Raw genomic sequence first — 19,250 nt, 5'->3', positions numbered from 1 at the left:
GTATAGATAATTTTGAGGGTTCCTGTAATGTGTAAGTCTCAGGTTTCTGAATTTTATTTGTGTCTGAATATCTCTTATTCCCCCTCCCCCCTTTTTTTTCTTCTCTTCTCTTTTCTTTTCCTTTCCTTTCCTTTCCCTACAGCAGCTTCAGGGAAGGCACATATAATTCAGTGTCGATCACCTGAAATGGAAACATTTTCATGTTACTGGAATACAGATGATTTTCCTCATGAATTGGAATCAGGAAAAGTTCAACTACTATACTCAACAAGGTACTGAGAAATCAATCATCCCCTTGAAAAATGTTATCTAAAATGAGTTCCATTTTTTGTTGAAACTGCAGAAATAAAGACCTACTTACAATTATGAGCACATCTTTCTTTTCATACTTATTCGTCTATGCCAGTCATAACTGTGTGACATGGAGAATCTGAAGATCAATTTCTGTTTGACACATTAAATGACAACCAAGTTTAATGTCATGGTTGGATAACAGGAGGCTGTAATTTTCTTCCAGACTAATCTTGCTTGTTCAGACAAAAGGAAAAGTGGTTTTTTAACCATGTTATGGTGGGCAACATGTAAAACAGACTTTGTAAGAAAATAAGAGTTCTAATGAAGAAAACCAAACATATATTTTCCACCTCCAACTTTGGGCAACCAGATGCCTCCAGGAAATTCTTAAATAAAGTTTAAAATATTGTTGCTTATAATCCCTAGCTTCTGGAATCCCAGTGACACATTGTCTTTCCACTGGGCTATTGCATCTAACAATCATCAGTAGTTTTTAATGAATTTCTGTAATGCTCTTTTAGAACCATCTAATGGCCATCAAATCATTCAGTTCCACCAAATTCCTTATACATCTACAGATAATTGTGAGAATGGAATCTGTTAGGGAAAACAAAATTTATTCATACAAAATATGAAAACAAAGTCTTTCAGAATATATTGAAAAGCATACAAAATATTCAAGAGAGGAGACTCATTTTTCATGGAATTTTGTTTAAAAATTTGAGGATTGACTTCATGTATGGGCTGATCCATGAGTGTATATTGTAATATCCATATCTTCCAGGGTTTTTATACTCAGATGTTAGTTATCACATTTTCGTTGCCTTCATCCTGTTTTGAACCCAACCCATACCTGAGGCAGTTGTCTTTAGCTTTTCTGGCACTCAAGCAATGTTTTCCCCTTTAAAAAGCCAACAAATTGTGACAATTTTATCATGGGAGCCCAGAGCATACAGCATTTATTTTATTTTTTATTTATTTAATTAAATTTCTATACCGCCCTATTCCCGAAGGACGGTATGGTAAAGTAAAACAGAGAGAATGGCTTGAGCACATAAACCTATTTGTTTTATTTTATTTATTTTTATTTTTATTCCATTTATATCCCGCCCTTCTCCGAAGACTCAGGGCGGCTTACAAGCTTAGCAGTAGCCTTCATTCTATGTATATGCCTGCTTATTAGGGCTTTCATACACCCCCCAAGCGGCATTATTACAAAGTCAGCTTAATTGCCCCCACCAATCTGGGTCCTCATTTTATCTACCTCAGAAGGATGGAAGGCTGAGTCAACCTTGAGCCTGGTGGGATGCGAACCTGCACTAATTGCAGGCAGCTGGTGTTACTTAAGGAGGCATTAGCCCACTTGTTTGATTGATTTTTACACTGTCCATCTCACCTAAATTACTCTGGGTAGTTTACAAACAACATCATAAAATAATGTAAAAACGTGTCTTAAAAGCACAGTTAAAACCAGACTTCTAAAAAATCAAGGTTAAAATTTACAAAATAAAAGTTTTTTAAAAAAAAATCAAAGTTAAGAAATTGACAAGGCTAAGGGGTTAACAAGGTGGAGGGAATACCCTTAAGCCACCAGCCATCCCCAAGGTTGGATCACACTCTGACCCTGCCATGTCCATTGGCAGAGTCAGGTCTTAACATTGCTCCGAAAGGCCAAAGGAGTGGCAGCCCATCTTATCTCTTAGAGTAAAATATTCTAAAGGATGGAGGCAACTGTTCTTAGATCCTGTTAGTTGAAATTGTTGGGCAGGTTGCTTTGGAACACGATGAGAGTGCACTTCATGTTTACACATAATTTGAACAATACCCGACAGGCTTTGCCGTGTCATTATCGCATATTTTGTATATAGAGTCTTTTGTTGTCATCTCTACTGGCATTCCTGTTGTGAAGCCTTAAAAAACAAGAATACCCTCTTTTTCTCATTCAAAATATTGCTACCTCATTTAGCAATAAGTAAGCAGAGAGGTCGATAAGGCATTTTCCCAGGGTGAAGAACATATTCATATATATATTGGTTCAACCCTGTCTTTTCCTTTCTAACATAATATATCTTTCCAGGAGCAAATTTGAGATATTAGAAATTGGAAAATCACAAAAATGGAAAACAGGAAGCTTTATACCCAGCCACACTTGTGGTTCTCTGGGCTGGCCACAGGTTTCCCCTTCCTCTTTTTAAACAAAAAATTAATATAATAACTGCTAAGAGGGTCAGTATCTCTAATAGTGTTATGATGATACTCAACTAATGCTTCTTCGCTTATTTGTTTTCCCCCTTATTCCAACACTGTTCAAGGACAGTTATAAGATATGTAAAAACATTCTACTAAAGTGTGCTGAGTACCAGGAGAAGTAAACAAAGAAGAGCTTATTGTTTTTCCCAGATTGGTATGGGCACATCCGATTCCTTTTTGCCCCTTGTTAGCCTCTTCTGCCATCGTTCTGTTGTGGTACCAATGCAACATTGGAAACTCATTGGATTTACACTAGGGCAGTAGACTGCTCTAGCTGGCAATGATAATTTGACCAATAGTGTCCCAAGTTCAAATAGCTAATGGTCTAATGAACCTGCAGAATGGGATCTGAGAGGAGGGGCAGTCAAAACAACATAGTGATACTTGACGGAGGCTTGATGTCAGGTCACCCTATTCAGTTCCTGCATTAATGTGATTAAACTAATGATGGGTCGAAGAGGGAGGCCAGTGCCAACTGGCAGTGATCTAGTACAAATGCAGTAGAATCTGGACAGGGATGGGGGTAACAGATGCCATGCCAGAAGCCTGTCAATAAGATTGCAACTTGGTAATCGGAAAGGTTCTATCTACCTCTTTCCAGTTCTTTAATTCCATCTTAATTATTTGGTTTATCATTTCTAGGTCGAGTGAGGAGGAAGAATGGAAAGACTGTCCTGATTATACAACTTCTGGTGAAAACAGCTGTTACTTCAATATATCCTTCACCTCCATTTGGGTCCCTTACTCTGTTCGGCTTTACATTGCAGATCAGTTATATGATGAAAAACATTTCCGAGTGGAGGATATAGGTAATTTTTTTGATATGAATCTCCTCTGTTTTGCTTCGTAGACTAGAGCAAAAGTTTCACACACAAGTCCCAAAGTTCACAGCTACTGTATGTCTATGGAGATTCTCAGTCATCCAGGTCTTGGTTGTTCCAAAGCTGCTTTTTCAAGAGGCAACTGGATAAAGATCTCACGTATGCTTCCCAGTTCCTGCCTATCTGTTTTTTATAACTTAGAGAAGCATGACTTTATTGCTCTTGTCTAAGAGGTTTAGTTCAGGTTCAGTTTGGTTCTAGTAAGTTCTAAGTAGGTCTTCCCATAACAACAATCCTGTGGAGCGTGTTGGGCTGAGAGCAAGATCTAAAATCAGTGCTCACCATTAGAGTGGCTCAATTCAAGACCCTATTCAAAATTAAAATAGCTAAATGGGAGAGCTTGAAGCAGGTGTGGTCAGTACTCTACATAAGGTGGAAGTGCCAGTGATAAGAGAGGGAGCTGTCCCAGGTATAAGGGTGGCATCTTATTCAACTGTATGAAAACTATTTTAGGGTTTATGATACAGTGCTCATGTGTGTCCTGCCTCAAATTGGAAAACAATGCATTGGTACCATTTTTCAATAACTGTGCTGCCAAAATGTCACAGTCATATCCTGGGGAACATTAAGAAAAAGTTAATGGATTGTAATAACTCCTCAGATGCTATTCCTCATCCTGCCTTAGAAGATCACTCCTGGTCAGAATCCCAAGCTGCTTTTTATGCATAGGAACTACCCATCTTCAACACAATTTCACAATACATGTTCAATTTGTGCATCAAATATTTTAAGTATTTTAAAGTATACAATCAGTCTTTTCTAAATAATACTGTGTGTATTTATAACGTGTGTTGATGTGGATGGATGGATGGATGGACAAGGTATACTGTTAGATGACCTTTTGATTAACTTTGTGAAAAATGTGTTTAAATCAGTAATTCCAGATCCTCCAGTTGGGCTGAACTGGACAGTGCTAAACACCAGCCCAAGTGGCGTCTATACTGATGTTCAGGTTACTTGGAAGCCTCCACCCTCTGCAGATGTTGAAAATGGATGGATCATACCTTTCTATCAGCTTCAGTATAAAGATGTCAATGCAACAGAGTGGCATGAAGTATGTATTGCAAGAGCAAAACTTAGAGACCTTCCCCAACCAGGGGCCATCCAGAGGTATTGGGAATGAGGGATAAACATCAGGGATCTGCAAAAACTTAAAGACTTGTAATTTACATTTTGGGTAATACTTTGAAACCAATACCATAGGTACATCTGCAGAATTGCAAGTCAGTGAGTTATATGCTCAGACTCTATAAAACACTCAATTTTCCTATGTAATATATATTGCAAGTGGGGCTAGCAACAAAATTTAATACTTCCACAATTCTGGATATCTCTTTCTATTTCTCATACTGCGTTTTCATCCCTTGCCTCATGTATTCAGTATTTAATATTAATAAATGAAGATTCCACTATTATTAGAACTTTGATGTTTTCTCCTCTGCTTCTCTACATCCTTCTTGCATATGGATAAGGCCAAGGCATGGCTTGAACTTGAAAAATAAGCATTGTATGACATCAGCAATATACACTTCAGCCATGTAGTCCAGAAAATAAACTTGTTCAATCAAGTTCACAGCCTGCCTTAAAAGAAAAGAAATGGCTTCACATTTAAGCATTAGTGTAAGTATCTGCACTTACAGTATATAGATTTATAGAGTTGAAGGGGATCTTGGGGGTCATCTAATTCAAACATTGGTCATAGGATCCAGTAGAACATCTCTTGACAGTTGATCCCACAATTTCTTTGAAGACTTGTGGTGAAGGAAATGTCACCATATGGTATCCTGTTCCACAGTCATCCTGATGTTTAGCTTGAATCTGCTTCCTTATAGTTTTAACATACTAGTTTGTATCTTGCTCTCTAAGGTGACAAAGAATAAGTCCACTTCCTTTTCTACATAACAACACTTCAGATATTTGAAGATGGCTATCATATCTCTCCGCAGTCTCTTGTATAGTCTAGACCAGCGTTTCCCAACCTTAGGAACTTGAAGATGGGAGTTGAAGTCCACGCATCTTCAAGTTCCTAAGGTTGGGAAACGCTGGTCTAGACATATCCAAAGCCTTTAACTCTTCCTTATAGGGCTTGTTTGTATAACCTTCACCTTTTCAGTAGCCCTCTTCCCAACTCACTCTAATTTGTCACTGCCTTTTTATGAATTGTAATGTCCAGAACCAGATATAGTATTCCAAGTGGGATCTGACCAGGGCAAAGTAGAGTGGCAAAAATATTTTCCATGAACTGATTTCTATGCTTCTGTTAATGCATCTCAAGCTAGCATTTGACTTATTTGCAGATGCATCTCACCTCTGCTCATGTTAACTTGAAATCAACAATGGCATCCCCAAACCCTTTTACATTTACTTTTACGAGCCATGTCTGTCCCATCCCATATTAGTGCCCTACATTTTTCTTAGCTAGATGTAGAATTTCTCTCTGTAAATTTCCCTCCATTTCAGCCCGTCATTCAAACTATCTCTTTTTTTTCTTCTAAAGTCAACCTTTCCAGTTTTGCATCACCTGCAAAACTTTTTAGTGTCCACTCAACCCTCATTCAATTCATTGATTAAAAAGTTGAAAAGTATTAGAACCACTTGCTGATACATTAGCTCTAATCCACAATACAGATTGAGGTGATACTCAATTTAATACATGATAAATATTTCCCAGGTGGTCTTTTTTTTCTTACATGTAATTAAGGATTCTGGGAATTGAAAACTATCATATGTGGAAAGCATCAGGTTAAATTTAAGAAAGATTGTTCTATAATCTCAAAACACTCAGATCCTAATTCTGCCTCTTTGAATAAAGTTTTATGTTTAAAGAATGCTTTTGCTTTTGAGTAGCAACAATCAGTTGAGGAGATTCAATGTGCTTATTACAGCTGGATCCAAAACGTGCCACCGAAGTTCCAGTATATTCTTTAAAGACATGCCAAGACTATGAGATACGGGTTCGAGCAAAAGGAATACCTGACGTTTATGGTGAATTCAGTGAACTGCTGTATGTGTCATTTGATTTAAAAGGACTGGTACCATGTGAGGAAGGTGAGAAAAACATATTCTGTGATATTGCCTTCGAAATAATTCCTTAACACCTCACATTGGAACTCACTACAAATTGCTGTATGCCCATATGGCTCATTAAGTATGAGATGCTTGAGGATTTGCGTGCAAATTCTTCTGAACCCAGCTTTCCCGTTGGAACAGGAACCATTCACAGAAATTTTAGCCATGCTTCTTATCCCATTTGTGCTAGCAACTGAACTGGTAGCACTGGGGAAAAGAAGCTGTAATGTTATGTGAGAATGACCTTGAAGACGAGGGGAAGAGATGCTATCTAGGGAACGATCAGTCAACAGAGGAAGAAGCCCCTAGTACAGGGGTCAGCAACCTGAAACAGTGAAAGAGCCACTCGGAACCGGTTCCCTCACAAAAGGAAAAACTGGGAGCCGCACAAAATGTGTGCGCATGCACGTACATGCACGCATGCGCAGAACAGGTTTTGACTGAAGAGTGGAGCCAAGGCGAGATATGCACCTACCCTGCATATTTGAATTGATTGGTTGAACTTTTTTAGTCCCACTTTTTTTTTTTTTGGACTGCACATGGCAGAGGACTGGGAGCCGCAGGAGACGGCTGAAAGAGCCGCATGCGGCTCCAGAGCCACGGGTTGCAGACCTGTGCCCTAGTAGTTTAATGGTCAGAGAAAAAAAACTTAGAAAGAATCTGCTCTAAATCATCATGCTGTTAAAAAAGATGGCAGGAGATTTGTACTTTCAGATTTGTAGGATTCTTTTGATACAGCCGTATAATAAAAGTTGATTTAGCTCATCTAGTCATATTTCCCCTCTGCTTCACCTGGGAGGGCTGACAGAAGCTATCATGTAAACCACGGGTGGGCAATTCATCTTCCCAAGGGGCCAAAAGGGAAACTGGAACTGTTGTGGAGGGCCAAACTAATAGGGCTGACGCTGCCCAAAGGCAAAGGGCTGGATGCGCCTGCAGGCTGTAGAATGCCCGTGTCTGATATAAACATATGGGCAGAGGGTTTTGTTTACACAGGTAGATATGTTGTAGCTAGCTAGCTAGCTAGCTCTAGCTTGCTAGCAAATTTATATGCTTGTCCATCTCACAAGAAGAGACTCTGGGTGGTGTACAACAAAAATGTAAAACAAGGATCTTCGCTCCTTTCGCCGCGATCTGAAAACATACCTGTTCGAACAAGCCGGCCTGGCCTGAGGGTGGGATTGCTGGGGTTTTTATTATCATTTTATTGGGGGTTTTATTAATGTATTTTTTATTTTTTTATGGGCATGTATTTAATAACTTTTTAACTTTTGTAACTTTATGTTTTATTCTTGCCCTGTACACCGCCCTGAGTCCTTCGGGAGAAGGGCGGTATAGAAATATTAATAAACGAAACTAAAAACTAAATAAACATATCAAAAATCAGTGTCACTCCCCCCGTTCCTCACAATGACGCTTTCAAAATACATTTAAATTCCAACTTTTGAAACTTGCAAGAGCATCTGAGAATATATTTTGGGAGTTCTCATTAGAGAATTAATGTCGAATCACTCCTGGATATATCACTCTCCAACGTAAAATTGACTTGAAAAAACAAGAGAAACTCTGAAAACTGTGAAACTTTAGAAGCCGAACAGTTAGCTTGAGGAACTTTATTAAATAGCCAGTATTGTCTCATTATCTGATATCCATGCTTTGGTGGGCTGATATTACTGCTGTTACCTGAAATGAATTTGAATTCTGAGCAAATACTGTAAAAAAATAAAAAGCCCCAGTGAATATGAATCAGCACATAATTTCTTACAGCAGAGAAGAAATATCTATCTCTGTTATTAACTGGATTAGAAATGTATTAATGGAATTCAGTTAGATCAGGTTTTCCCAATCTGGTTACTTTCAAATCAGAAGTATCCACAGGGAGGAAAAAGGAAGGCAGATGTCAGAAGCATCATTGTACCACAAGTATCATTCCTTTTGTAGTGCATTGTAACATCTTGTGAATGTATAAAAGGAATATTGCTTACAGCATGCTTTTGTCCCAAAGGTGTTAGATTTTAATACCCAGATAGCATAATCACTGGAAAATTGTAGGCATTGAAATGCCATGTATCTGGACCAAAGTAAGGTAAAGGTAAAGGTTCCCCCGCACATGCGTGCTAGTCATTTCCGACTCTAGGGGCCGGTGTTCATCCCCATTTCAAAGCCGAAGAGCCAGCGCTTGTCCGAGGACGTCTTCGCAGTCATGTGGCCGGCATGACTAGACGCCAAAGGCGCATGGAACGCTGTTACCTTCCCACCATAGTGGTCCCTATTTTTCTACTTGCATTTTTACGTGCTTTTGAACTGCTAGGTTGGCAGAAGCTGGGACGAGTAACAGGCGCTCACTCTGTTACGCGGCACTCGGGATTCGATCCACCAAACTGCCGACCTTCTGATCGACAAGCTCAGCGTCCTAGCCCACTGAGCCACCACGTGCCTACTAGACCAAAGTAGGGAGAGCTAAATAAGAAGGACCTAGTTGACTTACTAGGTAGATGCCATATATGGGAAATCTACAGATGACATACAGATATTTTCTAAACAAGCATGAAACAGCAAATTGTTGATCAAAGAAACACAAACAAAACTGGGAAGTGATGCAAATGTCACATTTTAATTGTTACTTTGTTTTCTTCCAGAATTCCAAATTCCTTGGCCTTTGGTTTTGGCCTTTGGAATAGTTGGCATAATGATGATGCTGTCCTTTGTATTCTTTTCTAAAAAACAAAAGTAAGTTTTTGGTAGATTTTTACCTCCAATCTAGTCATCCTTTTTCTGTGGCTTTTCTCTAACAGAAATTTTTGACAGAATATTCTGGCTTTCCCAACTACATTTGTTATTTCATCAGGGCAAAAGGATGTTCAGAAACTCTTTCCAGAAAAATTGTTTTATGACTAATGGTAGATCATGGTCATGCAAGGACCAAAATAATCTTTACTGGCGATATTGAAATGGGGAACTATTGAAAACTGCAGGGATACTTGCTAGCAGTCAGAAATGACTTAAAAATATAACTTGAAGTATAATAATTTTTGTACCTTTACTAAGCAATATGTAAACATTTTAAAATATCACTGTTACATGCATTTGCAATTCAGTTGTATACTTGTCTTATGGCACACAAATTTCTGCTTGGTTTGGGAAAAGCTGAAAAAAACCATTCTTTTCCTGCTCAGGGAATGGCAGAAATGAGAAGGAGCGTTGGTCCTCACTTGAAATTGTTTTTACTCTCATTCCTTTGATGATGAGGAACTGATTTAATCTTCAACAGCCCATTAGCCTGTTTGTAGTATGAAGTCATAAAGATTCTAGGTTTCCTTAACTCTAGATCTCCAATCCATTTTCTCCTATTTTGACATCAGCATTTTGAAATTGAAAGATAAGTCCTTAATAAAGATTCTTTCCTAGATAAGCACTGTCACTGTCAATTAGTGCAGGTTCGCATCCCACCAGGCTCAAGGTTGACTCAGCCTTCTATCCTTCCGAGGTAGGTAAAATGAGGACCCAGATTGTTGGGGGCAATTAAGCTGACTTTGTAATAATGCCGCTGGGGGGGGGGCGAAAGCCCTAATAAGCAGGCATATACATAGAATGAAGGCTATTGCTAAGCACATTGATTTGTGCTTCTTAGATTGTAAGCCGCCCTGAGTCTTCGGAGAAGGGCGGGATATAAATGGGATTTTTTTTTAAAAAGTGTCTGCTCAGCTTTAGCCAAATTTGAGCTGAGGAGCCTATCAATTTGTCATTCTGTTAAAAAATTGGAATATTTTGAAGGGAGAATTCTGGCTTATTCCCTTGGCTAGGATGTCTTCATAATGACTGCACCCATTTCACTATTCTTTAGTTAGCTAGGATACAAATCTGGACTTCAGCATTTCAGAATGCTGGTTTGGATCTGAATACTCTACCATATTAATATTCTCCCACATAAATATGCTTGCATTTGTTGAGAAATAAATAAATTAAAAGCGTGTTGGTCTGTATGAGCGTCTTGAATGTTTTCTTGAATTTAAGTTTGAAGATACTTAGAAATAAAGATACCTCTCCTTTTATACATTTGCTCTATTTAAAATCTCTCCATCTCAGTTTAAATGTCGACAACTAGAATAGCCTTCTGGGCAGCCTCTAGTTGCTTATGTAAATCACCAGTTCAAAATATTAAAAATTTTAGCACTGGTCATGCTTGCTGAATGGTAAGTTCAAAAGCTTAAGAAGATATCATGACAACAGCTATGCCAGTTGCTTCATCTGTATAAGTCCAAAAGATGAAGCAGAAATAAGGGAAAAGCAACAATCATGCAGCAAGTTGCGGCCCTATCTAAGCCGGGATGATTTATGCACGGTCACTCACGCGCTCGTGACCTCTCGTCTAGACTACTGCAATGCTCTCTACATGGGGCTTCCCTTGAAGACCGCCCGGAGGCTCCAACTGGTACAGAATGCAGCCGCAAGAGTTGTGTTGGGAGTCTCCCGATACTCCCATGTCACACCTCTGCTCCGTGAGCTGCATTGGTTGCCAGTTGTCTTCCGGGTGAGATTCAAGGTGTTTAAATGGTGTTTAAAGCCCTACATGGCAGGGGTCCGGAGTACCTTAGGGAACACCTGCTGCCGGCATCAACTTCCCTCCGCCCTGTGCGCTCCCACAGAGAGGGCCTCCTCAGGGTGCCACCAGTCAGAGAATATCGATTGGTGGCCCCCAGGGGGAGATCCTTCTCTGTGGGCGCCCCGGAGCTATGGAATCAGCTACCGGTTGAGCTCCGGACGGCACCCGATCTCCGCTCCTTTCGCCGCGATCTAAAAACATACTTGTTCGAACAAGCCGGCCTGGCCTGATGGGGGATTGGTGGGGTTTTTTATTGTATTTGATTGGGGTTTTATTATGTATTAATTGTTTTTAGTGGGCAATGTATTTAATCATTTTTTAACTTTTGTAATTCTGTGTTTTTTATTCTTGCCCTGTTCACCGCCCTGAGTCCTTCGGGAGAAGGGCGGTATAGAAATATTAATAAAAAAAATTATGGAATACTGATGAAAGCTGCAAATGAGACTTCAGTAATGAAGGCTATTTATATTTATGGGAAAGAATAAAGAGCAGGAGGATCTCCAGTCAAAATGAAGATAGGAGCCACAGAGATGGATTCTATTTCAGAGGGTTGAATTCAAAGACGGGATTAATATTAAAAACCTATAAGCCAATAACCAGGAGAAGGAGGAGAAAAAGGAGAAGGAATGGTAGACATGCCTCCTGCAGGAAACTCCCAGTCCCTGAAGCATCCACATAGCACATACATCTTGTTCCTACCCTGGTATTCCCTAAGATAAAGAAAACATTGAGAGCTCTGAAAAGGGATCTAAACAATAGTATCAATATCAGTGAGAAATGGTGCAATTGAAACACTAGAAGAAATAGCACTTCATTTTGTTTGAATTTTCTCTTACCACTTTCTCCACTCACCCCATTTCTCCCCACCCTTAAATTCTCTTCTTCAGATTAGGCTGAACCAACTTTATAATGAAAAGATATTCAGTTTTCAGGCATTTGGCCTGATTATTGAGTCTTATTTGCAAACTGCTTTAAAAGAACTTGAGGGGTACATTGGAATATTTTCAGTTTGCCCATCCTTGTTTTGATATATTAGTAAATGGATTTCTGGTGAATATGATAATACCTCTATCCTGTTGAGAGGCAACTTTTGAGCTTGAGAAGCACTGGATGATATGAGAGGAGGCACATCTCTTGGGGCAGTTCTCTGTGATCCAGAGTTCCTAACGCTACAGAAAGGTCTATGCTATGCTTCAGTTTTAATCATGAGATAACCCTGGCATTATGTCTCAGACTCTTCGAGTTTGCACATCCAGGGTTATTGTGTAGCGTGTCTTCGGGTGACACTAGAACAAATTCAACAAAATAGCTGCGGTTCTGGCATGGTGGGTCTCTGAAGGGTTGCCAAGATGGTGTGCTGGAGCTTCCCTACTAGACAGTATTTGCTGAGTTGGTTGAGCATCACTCAGGTTTGCATACTGAGTACAGCAATTAGGATAACCGCCCAGCTATTGGCAGCTTTATGGGAAAGTATTATGAAGTAGACCAGACATGTCAAACTTGCGACATCACGTGACGTCGCGCGACATATCAGAGCTTTTTCCCCATTGCCGGCAATGGGGTGGGCGCAGTTTCGTCACGACGTGTCCAGCCCGCGGGCCGGCAGTTTGACACCCCTGAATTAGACCATGCTTACAGGCAAGATAAAAGATTCCCTCCCACTGAAGGGAAATAAGAAGTGACTTTTTAATTAAAATCATAATTGCACTGGATTAATTCCTATGGAGGGAGAAAGAAAAGGTGTTTAAAATTGCCAAAAGCTAGCATATTGCTCTTTAATTGCTTAGAGAATGCACCTTTGTAAAGAAGCCAAAGGAAACATTAAAATACCTTCATTGTTCTCAGAAACTATGCTAGGAGTCAAAGGAAAAGTACAGAATTACAGAAGACCAATTAGCTAAATTGCTGAACAAATTGGCAAAATTAATACATGAAAAACAAATACCTTTTAATGACCCATAATTGAAATTCTAAATCATGGGTACTAGAATATGACAGGATGAGTCTATCCAAGAAAATCTGGAACTCCAAGCTTAGATTAAAGCAAAATTTAGTATTCATAAGCTGTTGTTGTTGTTGTTGTTGTTGTATATAATAAAGGAGTTATTTAAAGATGCTGGGTTTTGAGTGCAACATATTAGCAGTAGATCTGAACTAAATATTTTTAAGATTACTTAGTTTTCTGTAAATCAGAGGCTTTTTTATGAGGTTGAATAGGATGTCTTGCTGACAGTCTGAAATGGCACAGTTCAGAATTTTACATATTTGGGGTTCCAAAACTGCCCGTTTGGGATTTGCCAAGATACAGCCATCCTACCAAAATAAGCAATTTTATTGTATTATTCTTGATGCAGTTTAGAAGTCCTAGAACTTAAATGTTAATCTTTCTTTTTAAGGCTGAAAATACTGATCTTTCCTCCTGTTCCAGTGCCCAAAATTAAAGGAATTGATCCAGACCTCTTAAAGGTAATGAGAAATTGATTGCTGTTGTACAAAATCAGTATACGTGAAGGTTTGTCTGCATAGCAGGGATGGATTAAATATTCTAAAATGGTCTAATATCAAAGGAAAAGTGTTGCCCAATTAGTTGCATAAGTTTATGTAATAAATGTTTACACCTTTATTAAAAACATTCTTTCCAGTTAGGGATTGAGATTGATTGTTTGATTGATTATGTCCCATCAAGTTGGTGTCAACTTTTGGTGACTATATACATAAAAAAAATTGTCCAGCACGCTCTGTCCCCAAACTGATTCTTCAGGACTTCCAAGGATGCATCCATCACCTCTGTAATTGTATCCATCTATCTTGTAGCTAGTTGTCCTCATCTTTTCTCTTTCCTTCCACCTTTACCAGTATTATAGACTTCTGCAGAAATAAATGTTACATATATTGGGTCTAAAATGACTTCTGGTTTCCTCCATCCTTGAAACTTCAAGTTTCAGGTCTAGGGCCCTAATTTGCATGATCTTTTAATTAGGAAACTGAAGAATTCTGTCTGAATACAGTAAATGCTACTGCCATGCCTATAGAATTCATATATGAATGATTAAATGTCAAGAATCATTGTTACTCTTTTGTTTTTAAACACTTGTTTTCAGAAAGGAAAACTGGATGAAGTTAATTCCATTTTAGCAAGTCACGGTAGTTACCTGCCCCAGATTTATGGAGATGACTCTTGGGTGGAATTTATTGAGCTGGATATAGATGAAGCTGAAGACAGAACTGAAGGATCAGATACTGATAGGCTTCTTGGTGATGTCCACATGAAGTCTCATGGCTGCCTTGCAGTGAGGGATGATGATTCTGGACGGGCCAGCTGCTGTGAGCCTGATATCCCAGAGACTGATTTCAGTGCAAGTGATACATGTGATGGAACGTCTGACATTGATCAGTCCAAAAAGGTAAATGATAAAGAGGAGGATCTCTTGTGCCTTGATCAAAAAGACATTGAGAAATCAGTGCCAGGTCTTGATGATGCATCTGCCTGCTTGCCATTAGATAATCCAACCAAAGAACAAGACCTTAAATCCCATATTCCTGCCACTGAGATAACCAGTCCTCTTGTCCAGACCCAGTTAAGCAATCAAAGTTCAGTAGGGAACATTGACTTTTATACACAGGTCAGCAACATTACACCAAGAGGAAGTGTTGTGCTATCCCCAGGGCAAAAAATGAAGACAGGGAAAACTCAAAGTGAAGCTCAGAAAGAATCACTTGCACAGCGTCAGCCAACCTTGGCCATGGACAATGCTTATTTCTGTGAGTTGGATGTGAAAAAATGTGTCACTGTGACACCTCCCAAAGAAGATAAGCCAGAAGTTCAAGTCCAGAACTTTTCTGAGGATGCTTACTTGACCACTGATAACTTTGTCATTCATCCTGTGAGCCCTGCTATGGTAGCAACAGCTGCAGAAGAAAAAGATCCAGAAGCTTCAGAGATACCCGTGGCAGACTATACCTCCATTCATGTGGTACAGTCTCCACAAGGCCTTGTTCTCAATGCAACAGCTCTCCGTGTGCCAGACAAAGAATTCATCATGTCATCTGGTTATGTGAGCACAGAGCAACTTAACAAAATCTTGTCATAGGTTTCTCTTTCTCTCTTTTTTTTAGTATATAGGAAATAGTATTATCCCTAGCTATACAGAAGCCCAAAACACATATAGAATTGGGAGTTTTCCAGTTCATTACAGTGTTATAGAAAACTTCTGAAGTCTGCAGAACACTTATTATTATGTGAATGGGGAGGCCAATTCCCAAAGGGAATTCCATTTTCCTATGCTTTGACCAGAGCCAGGGTGTCCAATAGTTTCAGATGGTTAGTGATGATGTGGTCCTTTCCACTTTTACCTGTGTTGTTGAATCAATAACAGTATTGCTTTTGTGTCTTGTACATATTGTCTAATCAAATGTTGCTGGTGCTGACTGTCTTTTATTGTAGGTGTTGCTTTGGGCTTCTCCCAAACACATTGGGTATCTGTGTCATGCATTGTAAATCATTTTTTCTTCAAAAAGCTAATAGCAAGTGTGGAATTTTGTTTGTTTTCTCGCTTGTTTGAACATTTTGAGATGTTTATACTGGGAATTAGAGAATGAAAGATTAGATAAAGCAAAAAGAGTTTTGTTAAATAAAGCATTATTATAGTTAATATAAATATAAATCTACTTTAATGCTTCAGATAAGCAAGCATGAATATTTTATACTTGGACTGCACACCGAGGTTTAATTATTATGATCAATGTATGGAATGTGTCTGCTGCAATTAGAGTAGCAGTTATCAAAAGAATAAGGAAAATATTTTTATATCTCCACCAAAGCTATAGAGAATTTTAAGTTGCAGCACTCTTGGGGGGGTGAACATTTCTTAATAGCACTATTCATATTTTTACATTTTGTAGCAAACCAAAAACATACAACATTGAATATTTTTTTACTGATAAACCATTACAATTTTATAGCAGTAAAATCTAAGATGGATTTGGAATTTTGGGCTTTTTAGGAATACAATTAATTTTTTATGACTAAATAGGCGATTTAATAGTTCTTTACAAGAAAGCGTTTACATCCTTTAAATTTTTTTAAAAATGCCTAATGTTAATATAGAATCAAAGTTATCAGCATTTTAGATTTTGAATCAAATAAAAATACAAAATTCAATAGAACAGTATTATAAACAGTACAACTTAATTTGCTAATTAATATTGAGTATAGGAAAGTTTTAAAGAATTATTGTGCTTAAGCCTTACATGTATCTGTTCCTTTCTCAAGGTACGCCTTAATATACTTAGATTTTATATTTTGTTTACATGAACCAGGTTTAAATTCCAAGACCTTTTCAAATATGCAGTCTGCTTGGCTTTTTTCCTTGCTGTTTTCCAGACTGCTAATATTACTCTTAGCCTTAGACTGAAGGTGACCGTTCCTAAACCTCACGCAAATGTCACACTAACTTCCCAGAGTTACTGATTTGATCTGGGAGTTTATGACCTAGAGGTAGAAAGTTTTGTGCCATATAAAAGTTCCTTGTTCTGATTTAGAAAGCTTCTCCCCTTAGCCCTGATAGACACCTCTTATTGAACTTAGCTTCCCTGAGATCTTTAGCAGAGGTTATTTACATTACCTCTTCCCTATGTTTTTGAAAGATGTCAGGGGTCAATCGTGGAGCCTTCTGCACATAAAACATTATATCACCCAGCCACTAATCCCTGACAGGAGCAAAAATGTGAATGAGGAAACATAGTGAATTCAGAGGTACTCAGAGATGATTACAGTTGTCCCCTTATGGAAAGGGTGCAGATATTTTGCACTGATCACAATAATGGGAACACACACACACACACACACACACACAAACCTTTGGGAAAGGGGGAGGAATGCTGAGGATTTGCCTCTGAACTGGTCTTAAAAGGATTTAAATCTGGAAAAAAATCCTTCCTTTCCATTGTTGTTCCCTTTGTGGGCCATTAATGGCCATTTGATAAGCTGTGATAATAATGAACATAGTATGTAGATTGCAACTGCCTTCTTGGAAATATGTTGATATTGTACATGGGTGGTGGTTTTGTTAGTATCGTTTTGATTTGTTTTAAAGAAGTAAGGCGAAGGTCTTGTTACATGTATTTGCCATAGCCTTCAGTCTTAGTGCAATTGTTTCTGGTTTACTTAGAAATAAGCCATAATATGTGCTATTGGGCCAACTTCTATGAGGTGGACTTTTACGTTGGCCAACCTAACTAATAAGAGTGAAGTTTGTAAAAGGTTCACATAGTATATCTCAATAAAATTGCTTGAGATGACACCATGACAGAAAACGAATGTAAGCTTCATTTATTTTACATTTTTTTAAAAAAAAAACCTGGCTCTTTTTTCCATATAGGTACTTATCTTACTCAGCTAATTGTCGCTAGAAAATCTAGGAGCTGGAAAGAGGATAGTGGGACACATTAGCAGGTTGTAAGTGACCCTGTCAGCAAAGAACAGCTAGAATGACAAGAACAGCAAGTGAGCAGATCACAGCAAGCTTTAGTAAACATAGGAAATGGTGCAGAAAACTAAAAATGACCATGCACCTGCTTCTCAGCCACTGTGTTAATCCTGTGTTATATAAGTAGGCCTTGAGTAGAAATATACATTGTAGCTGGAAATTGCATCATGTATAAATAAGCATCTTAAAAGGAAGAAAGTTGCTCAAAATCAAGTCAGTGCTTCAGAAATAACCTTCTCTGATATTCATTCTTTGGCTTGCATTTGGCCTTTGTATTTAAGGTGTATTTTCTCTAATAGCTGGAACCTTTAATTTTAGGCACTATTGCAATTAAAGCTATGTAAGCCGCTCTTAATGACAAGGGAAATTAATGCTATATTGCTCGTTGGATGTTTTTTTTTTCCATCACCAAAAACTAGTTAAATACCTCAATCAATCTCAGAATGTCCTTTGGTACTTTGCTGGTTACGTAAAACAATATATCACAGTATGAAGATTTGTGTATTTCTGTTTTATGTATTTAACTTGCCTTATGTCAGTGTTCTGATTCTTTCCTCAAAGTTTAAATAAATTTATTTTCTTTAATTCACCATGGTGTTGTTGCATAATTTGTGGCCAAACGTCTGGTTATACAAATAGAAGAGAATATACTGTATGTAGCTCAGAGTTGAACTACAGAGCCTTGATGCTCCCTGAACTTGGTCGTTTTCTCAGAGATGTTTCATCACATGACTAGGTAACGTCATCAATGCACAGATGATGTTACCTAGTCAGATAGAAACATCTGCAAGCAAACAAACAAAGAGAGGTCCAAGGACTCCACATTTCTGACTGTGACACATGTAAAAATTCATTCCACTTCTTTAGAAAACATCACACAGAGTTTAGAGATTCTCCAGCACACTTGAGTGATGAACACTTTAGTTTAATGATTCCTGAACAGTTTTGTTTATAGTAGGGAATTAGGGGGCAAGACCTTGGGTCACACAAGATCAAAGCCTAGAAAAAGAAAGCTGAGCAAGTCTTAATGAAAATTAGACTTTCAGTGGGGGGGGAACCATCCTTTTTAAGTCATTATTTCATTGTGAGCAAATCAACTCATTTCAAGGTTCTTATCTGCTGGGCATTCTGATGTTTACCAATAAATGATCCCTGACTTAAAATTGGGTCTTCATTAACAAACTATGAAACATCAAATGGTTTTCTTCTTCTGTCCATCAGAAAAAGTAGGAAGGAAAATTGTTGTACTGCAAAAAGAAACGGGGGGCTGAAATGGAAGTGTAAATATGGAAACTATAATAATAGTTTTTAAGCTAATAGTACAACATTTCAAAGGATCTGTGATAAAACTCAAATATGTGGAACAAATCAAGTATTGAAAGCAAAAATGCATTTTAAAAATGGAGTCTGAGATATGAATTTGGGAAGATATCCATCCATGAAATACAATATATTATTAATGATTAATTATTAATGTAATGTTAGAATGGCCGGAGGTTTGTTGCTTGAATTAGTAGTTTCTTTAATTCTGTTTTACGAATTCCAGGTGTATGGATGTCTTCCCATCTGACAGCAATCCTGAATCTAAATAAATTGATAGAAACACTAGGTTTCTGCTAAAGGTGGGGGGTGGGGGGAGGTCTTTCCACTTTTCCAGTTGGAGAA

General features: G+C 38.3%; 1 protein-coding gene across 8 annotated transcripts in view; it reads left to right on the top strand.

The window, feature by feature from the left end:
• The window catches only part of LOC310636732 (growth hormone receptor-like), a 171,979-nt gene that overhangs the window by 128,854 nt on the left and 23,875 nt on the right, over positions 1 to 19,250 (top strand). For 5 of the 8 annotated variants that reach the window (XM_083356813.1, XM_083356811.1, XM_083356815.1 and 2 more), the window contains 7 exons: positions 143 to 272; positions 3,187 to 3,353; positions 4,301 to 4,479; positions 6,311 to 6,473; positions 9,134 to 9,224; positions 13,494 to 13,563; positions 14,199 to 18,132. In XM_083356813.1, coding sequence (XP_083212939.1) covers positions 143 to 272; positions 3,187 to 3,353; positions 4,301 to 4,479; positions 6,311 to 6,473; positions 9,134 to 9,224; positions 13,494 to 13,563; positions 14,199 to 15,188 — 1,790 coding nt within the window. In that variant the 3' untranslated portion in view covers positions 15,189 to 18,132. Of the gene's footprint in view, positions 1 to 142; positions 273 to 3,186; positions 3,354 to 4,300; positions 4,480 to 6,310; positions 6,474 to 9,133; positions 9,225 to 13,493; positions 13,564 to 14,198; positions 18,133 to 19,250 lie in introns of those variants that run through there. The other 3 variants (XM_083356816.1, XM_083356812.1, XM_083356817.1) reach the window with 2 other exon arrangements.

The sequence above is a fragment of the Vipera ursinii genome (assembly GCF_947247035.1).
Source record: "Vipera ursinii genome assembly, chromosome: 2".
In the NCBI taxonomy this organism is placed as follows: domain Eukaryota; kingdom Metazoa; phylum Chordata; class Lepidosauria; order Squamata; family Viperidae; genus Vipera; species Vipera ursinii.
The sequence above is the reverse complement of the archived record's forward strand: the minus strand, read 5'-3'. Positions and strand labels throughout refer to the sequence as shown.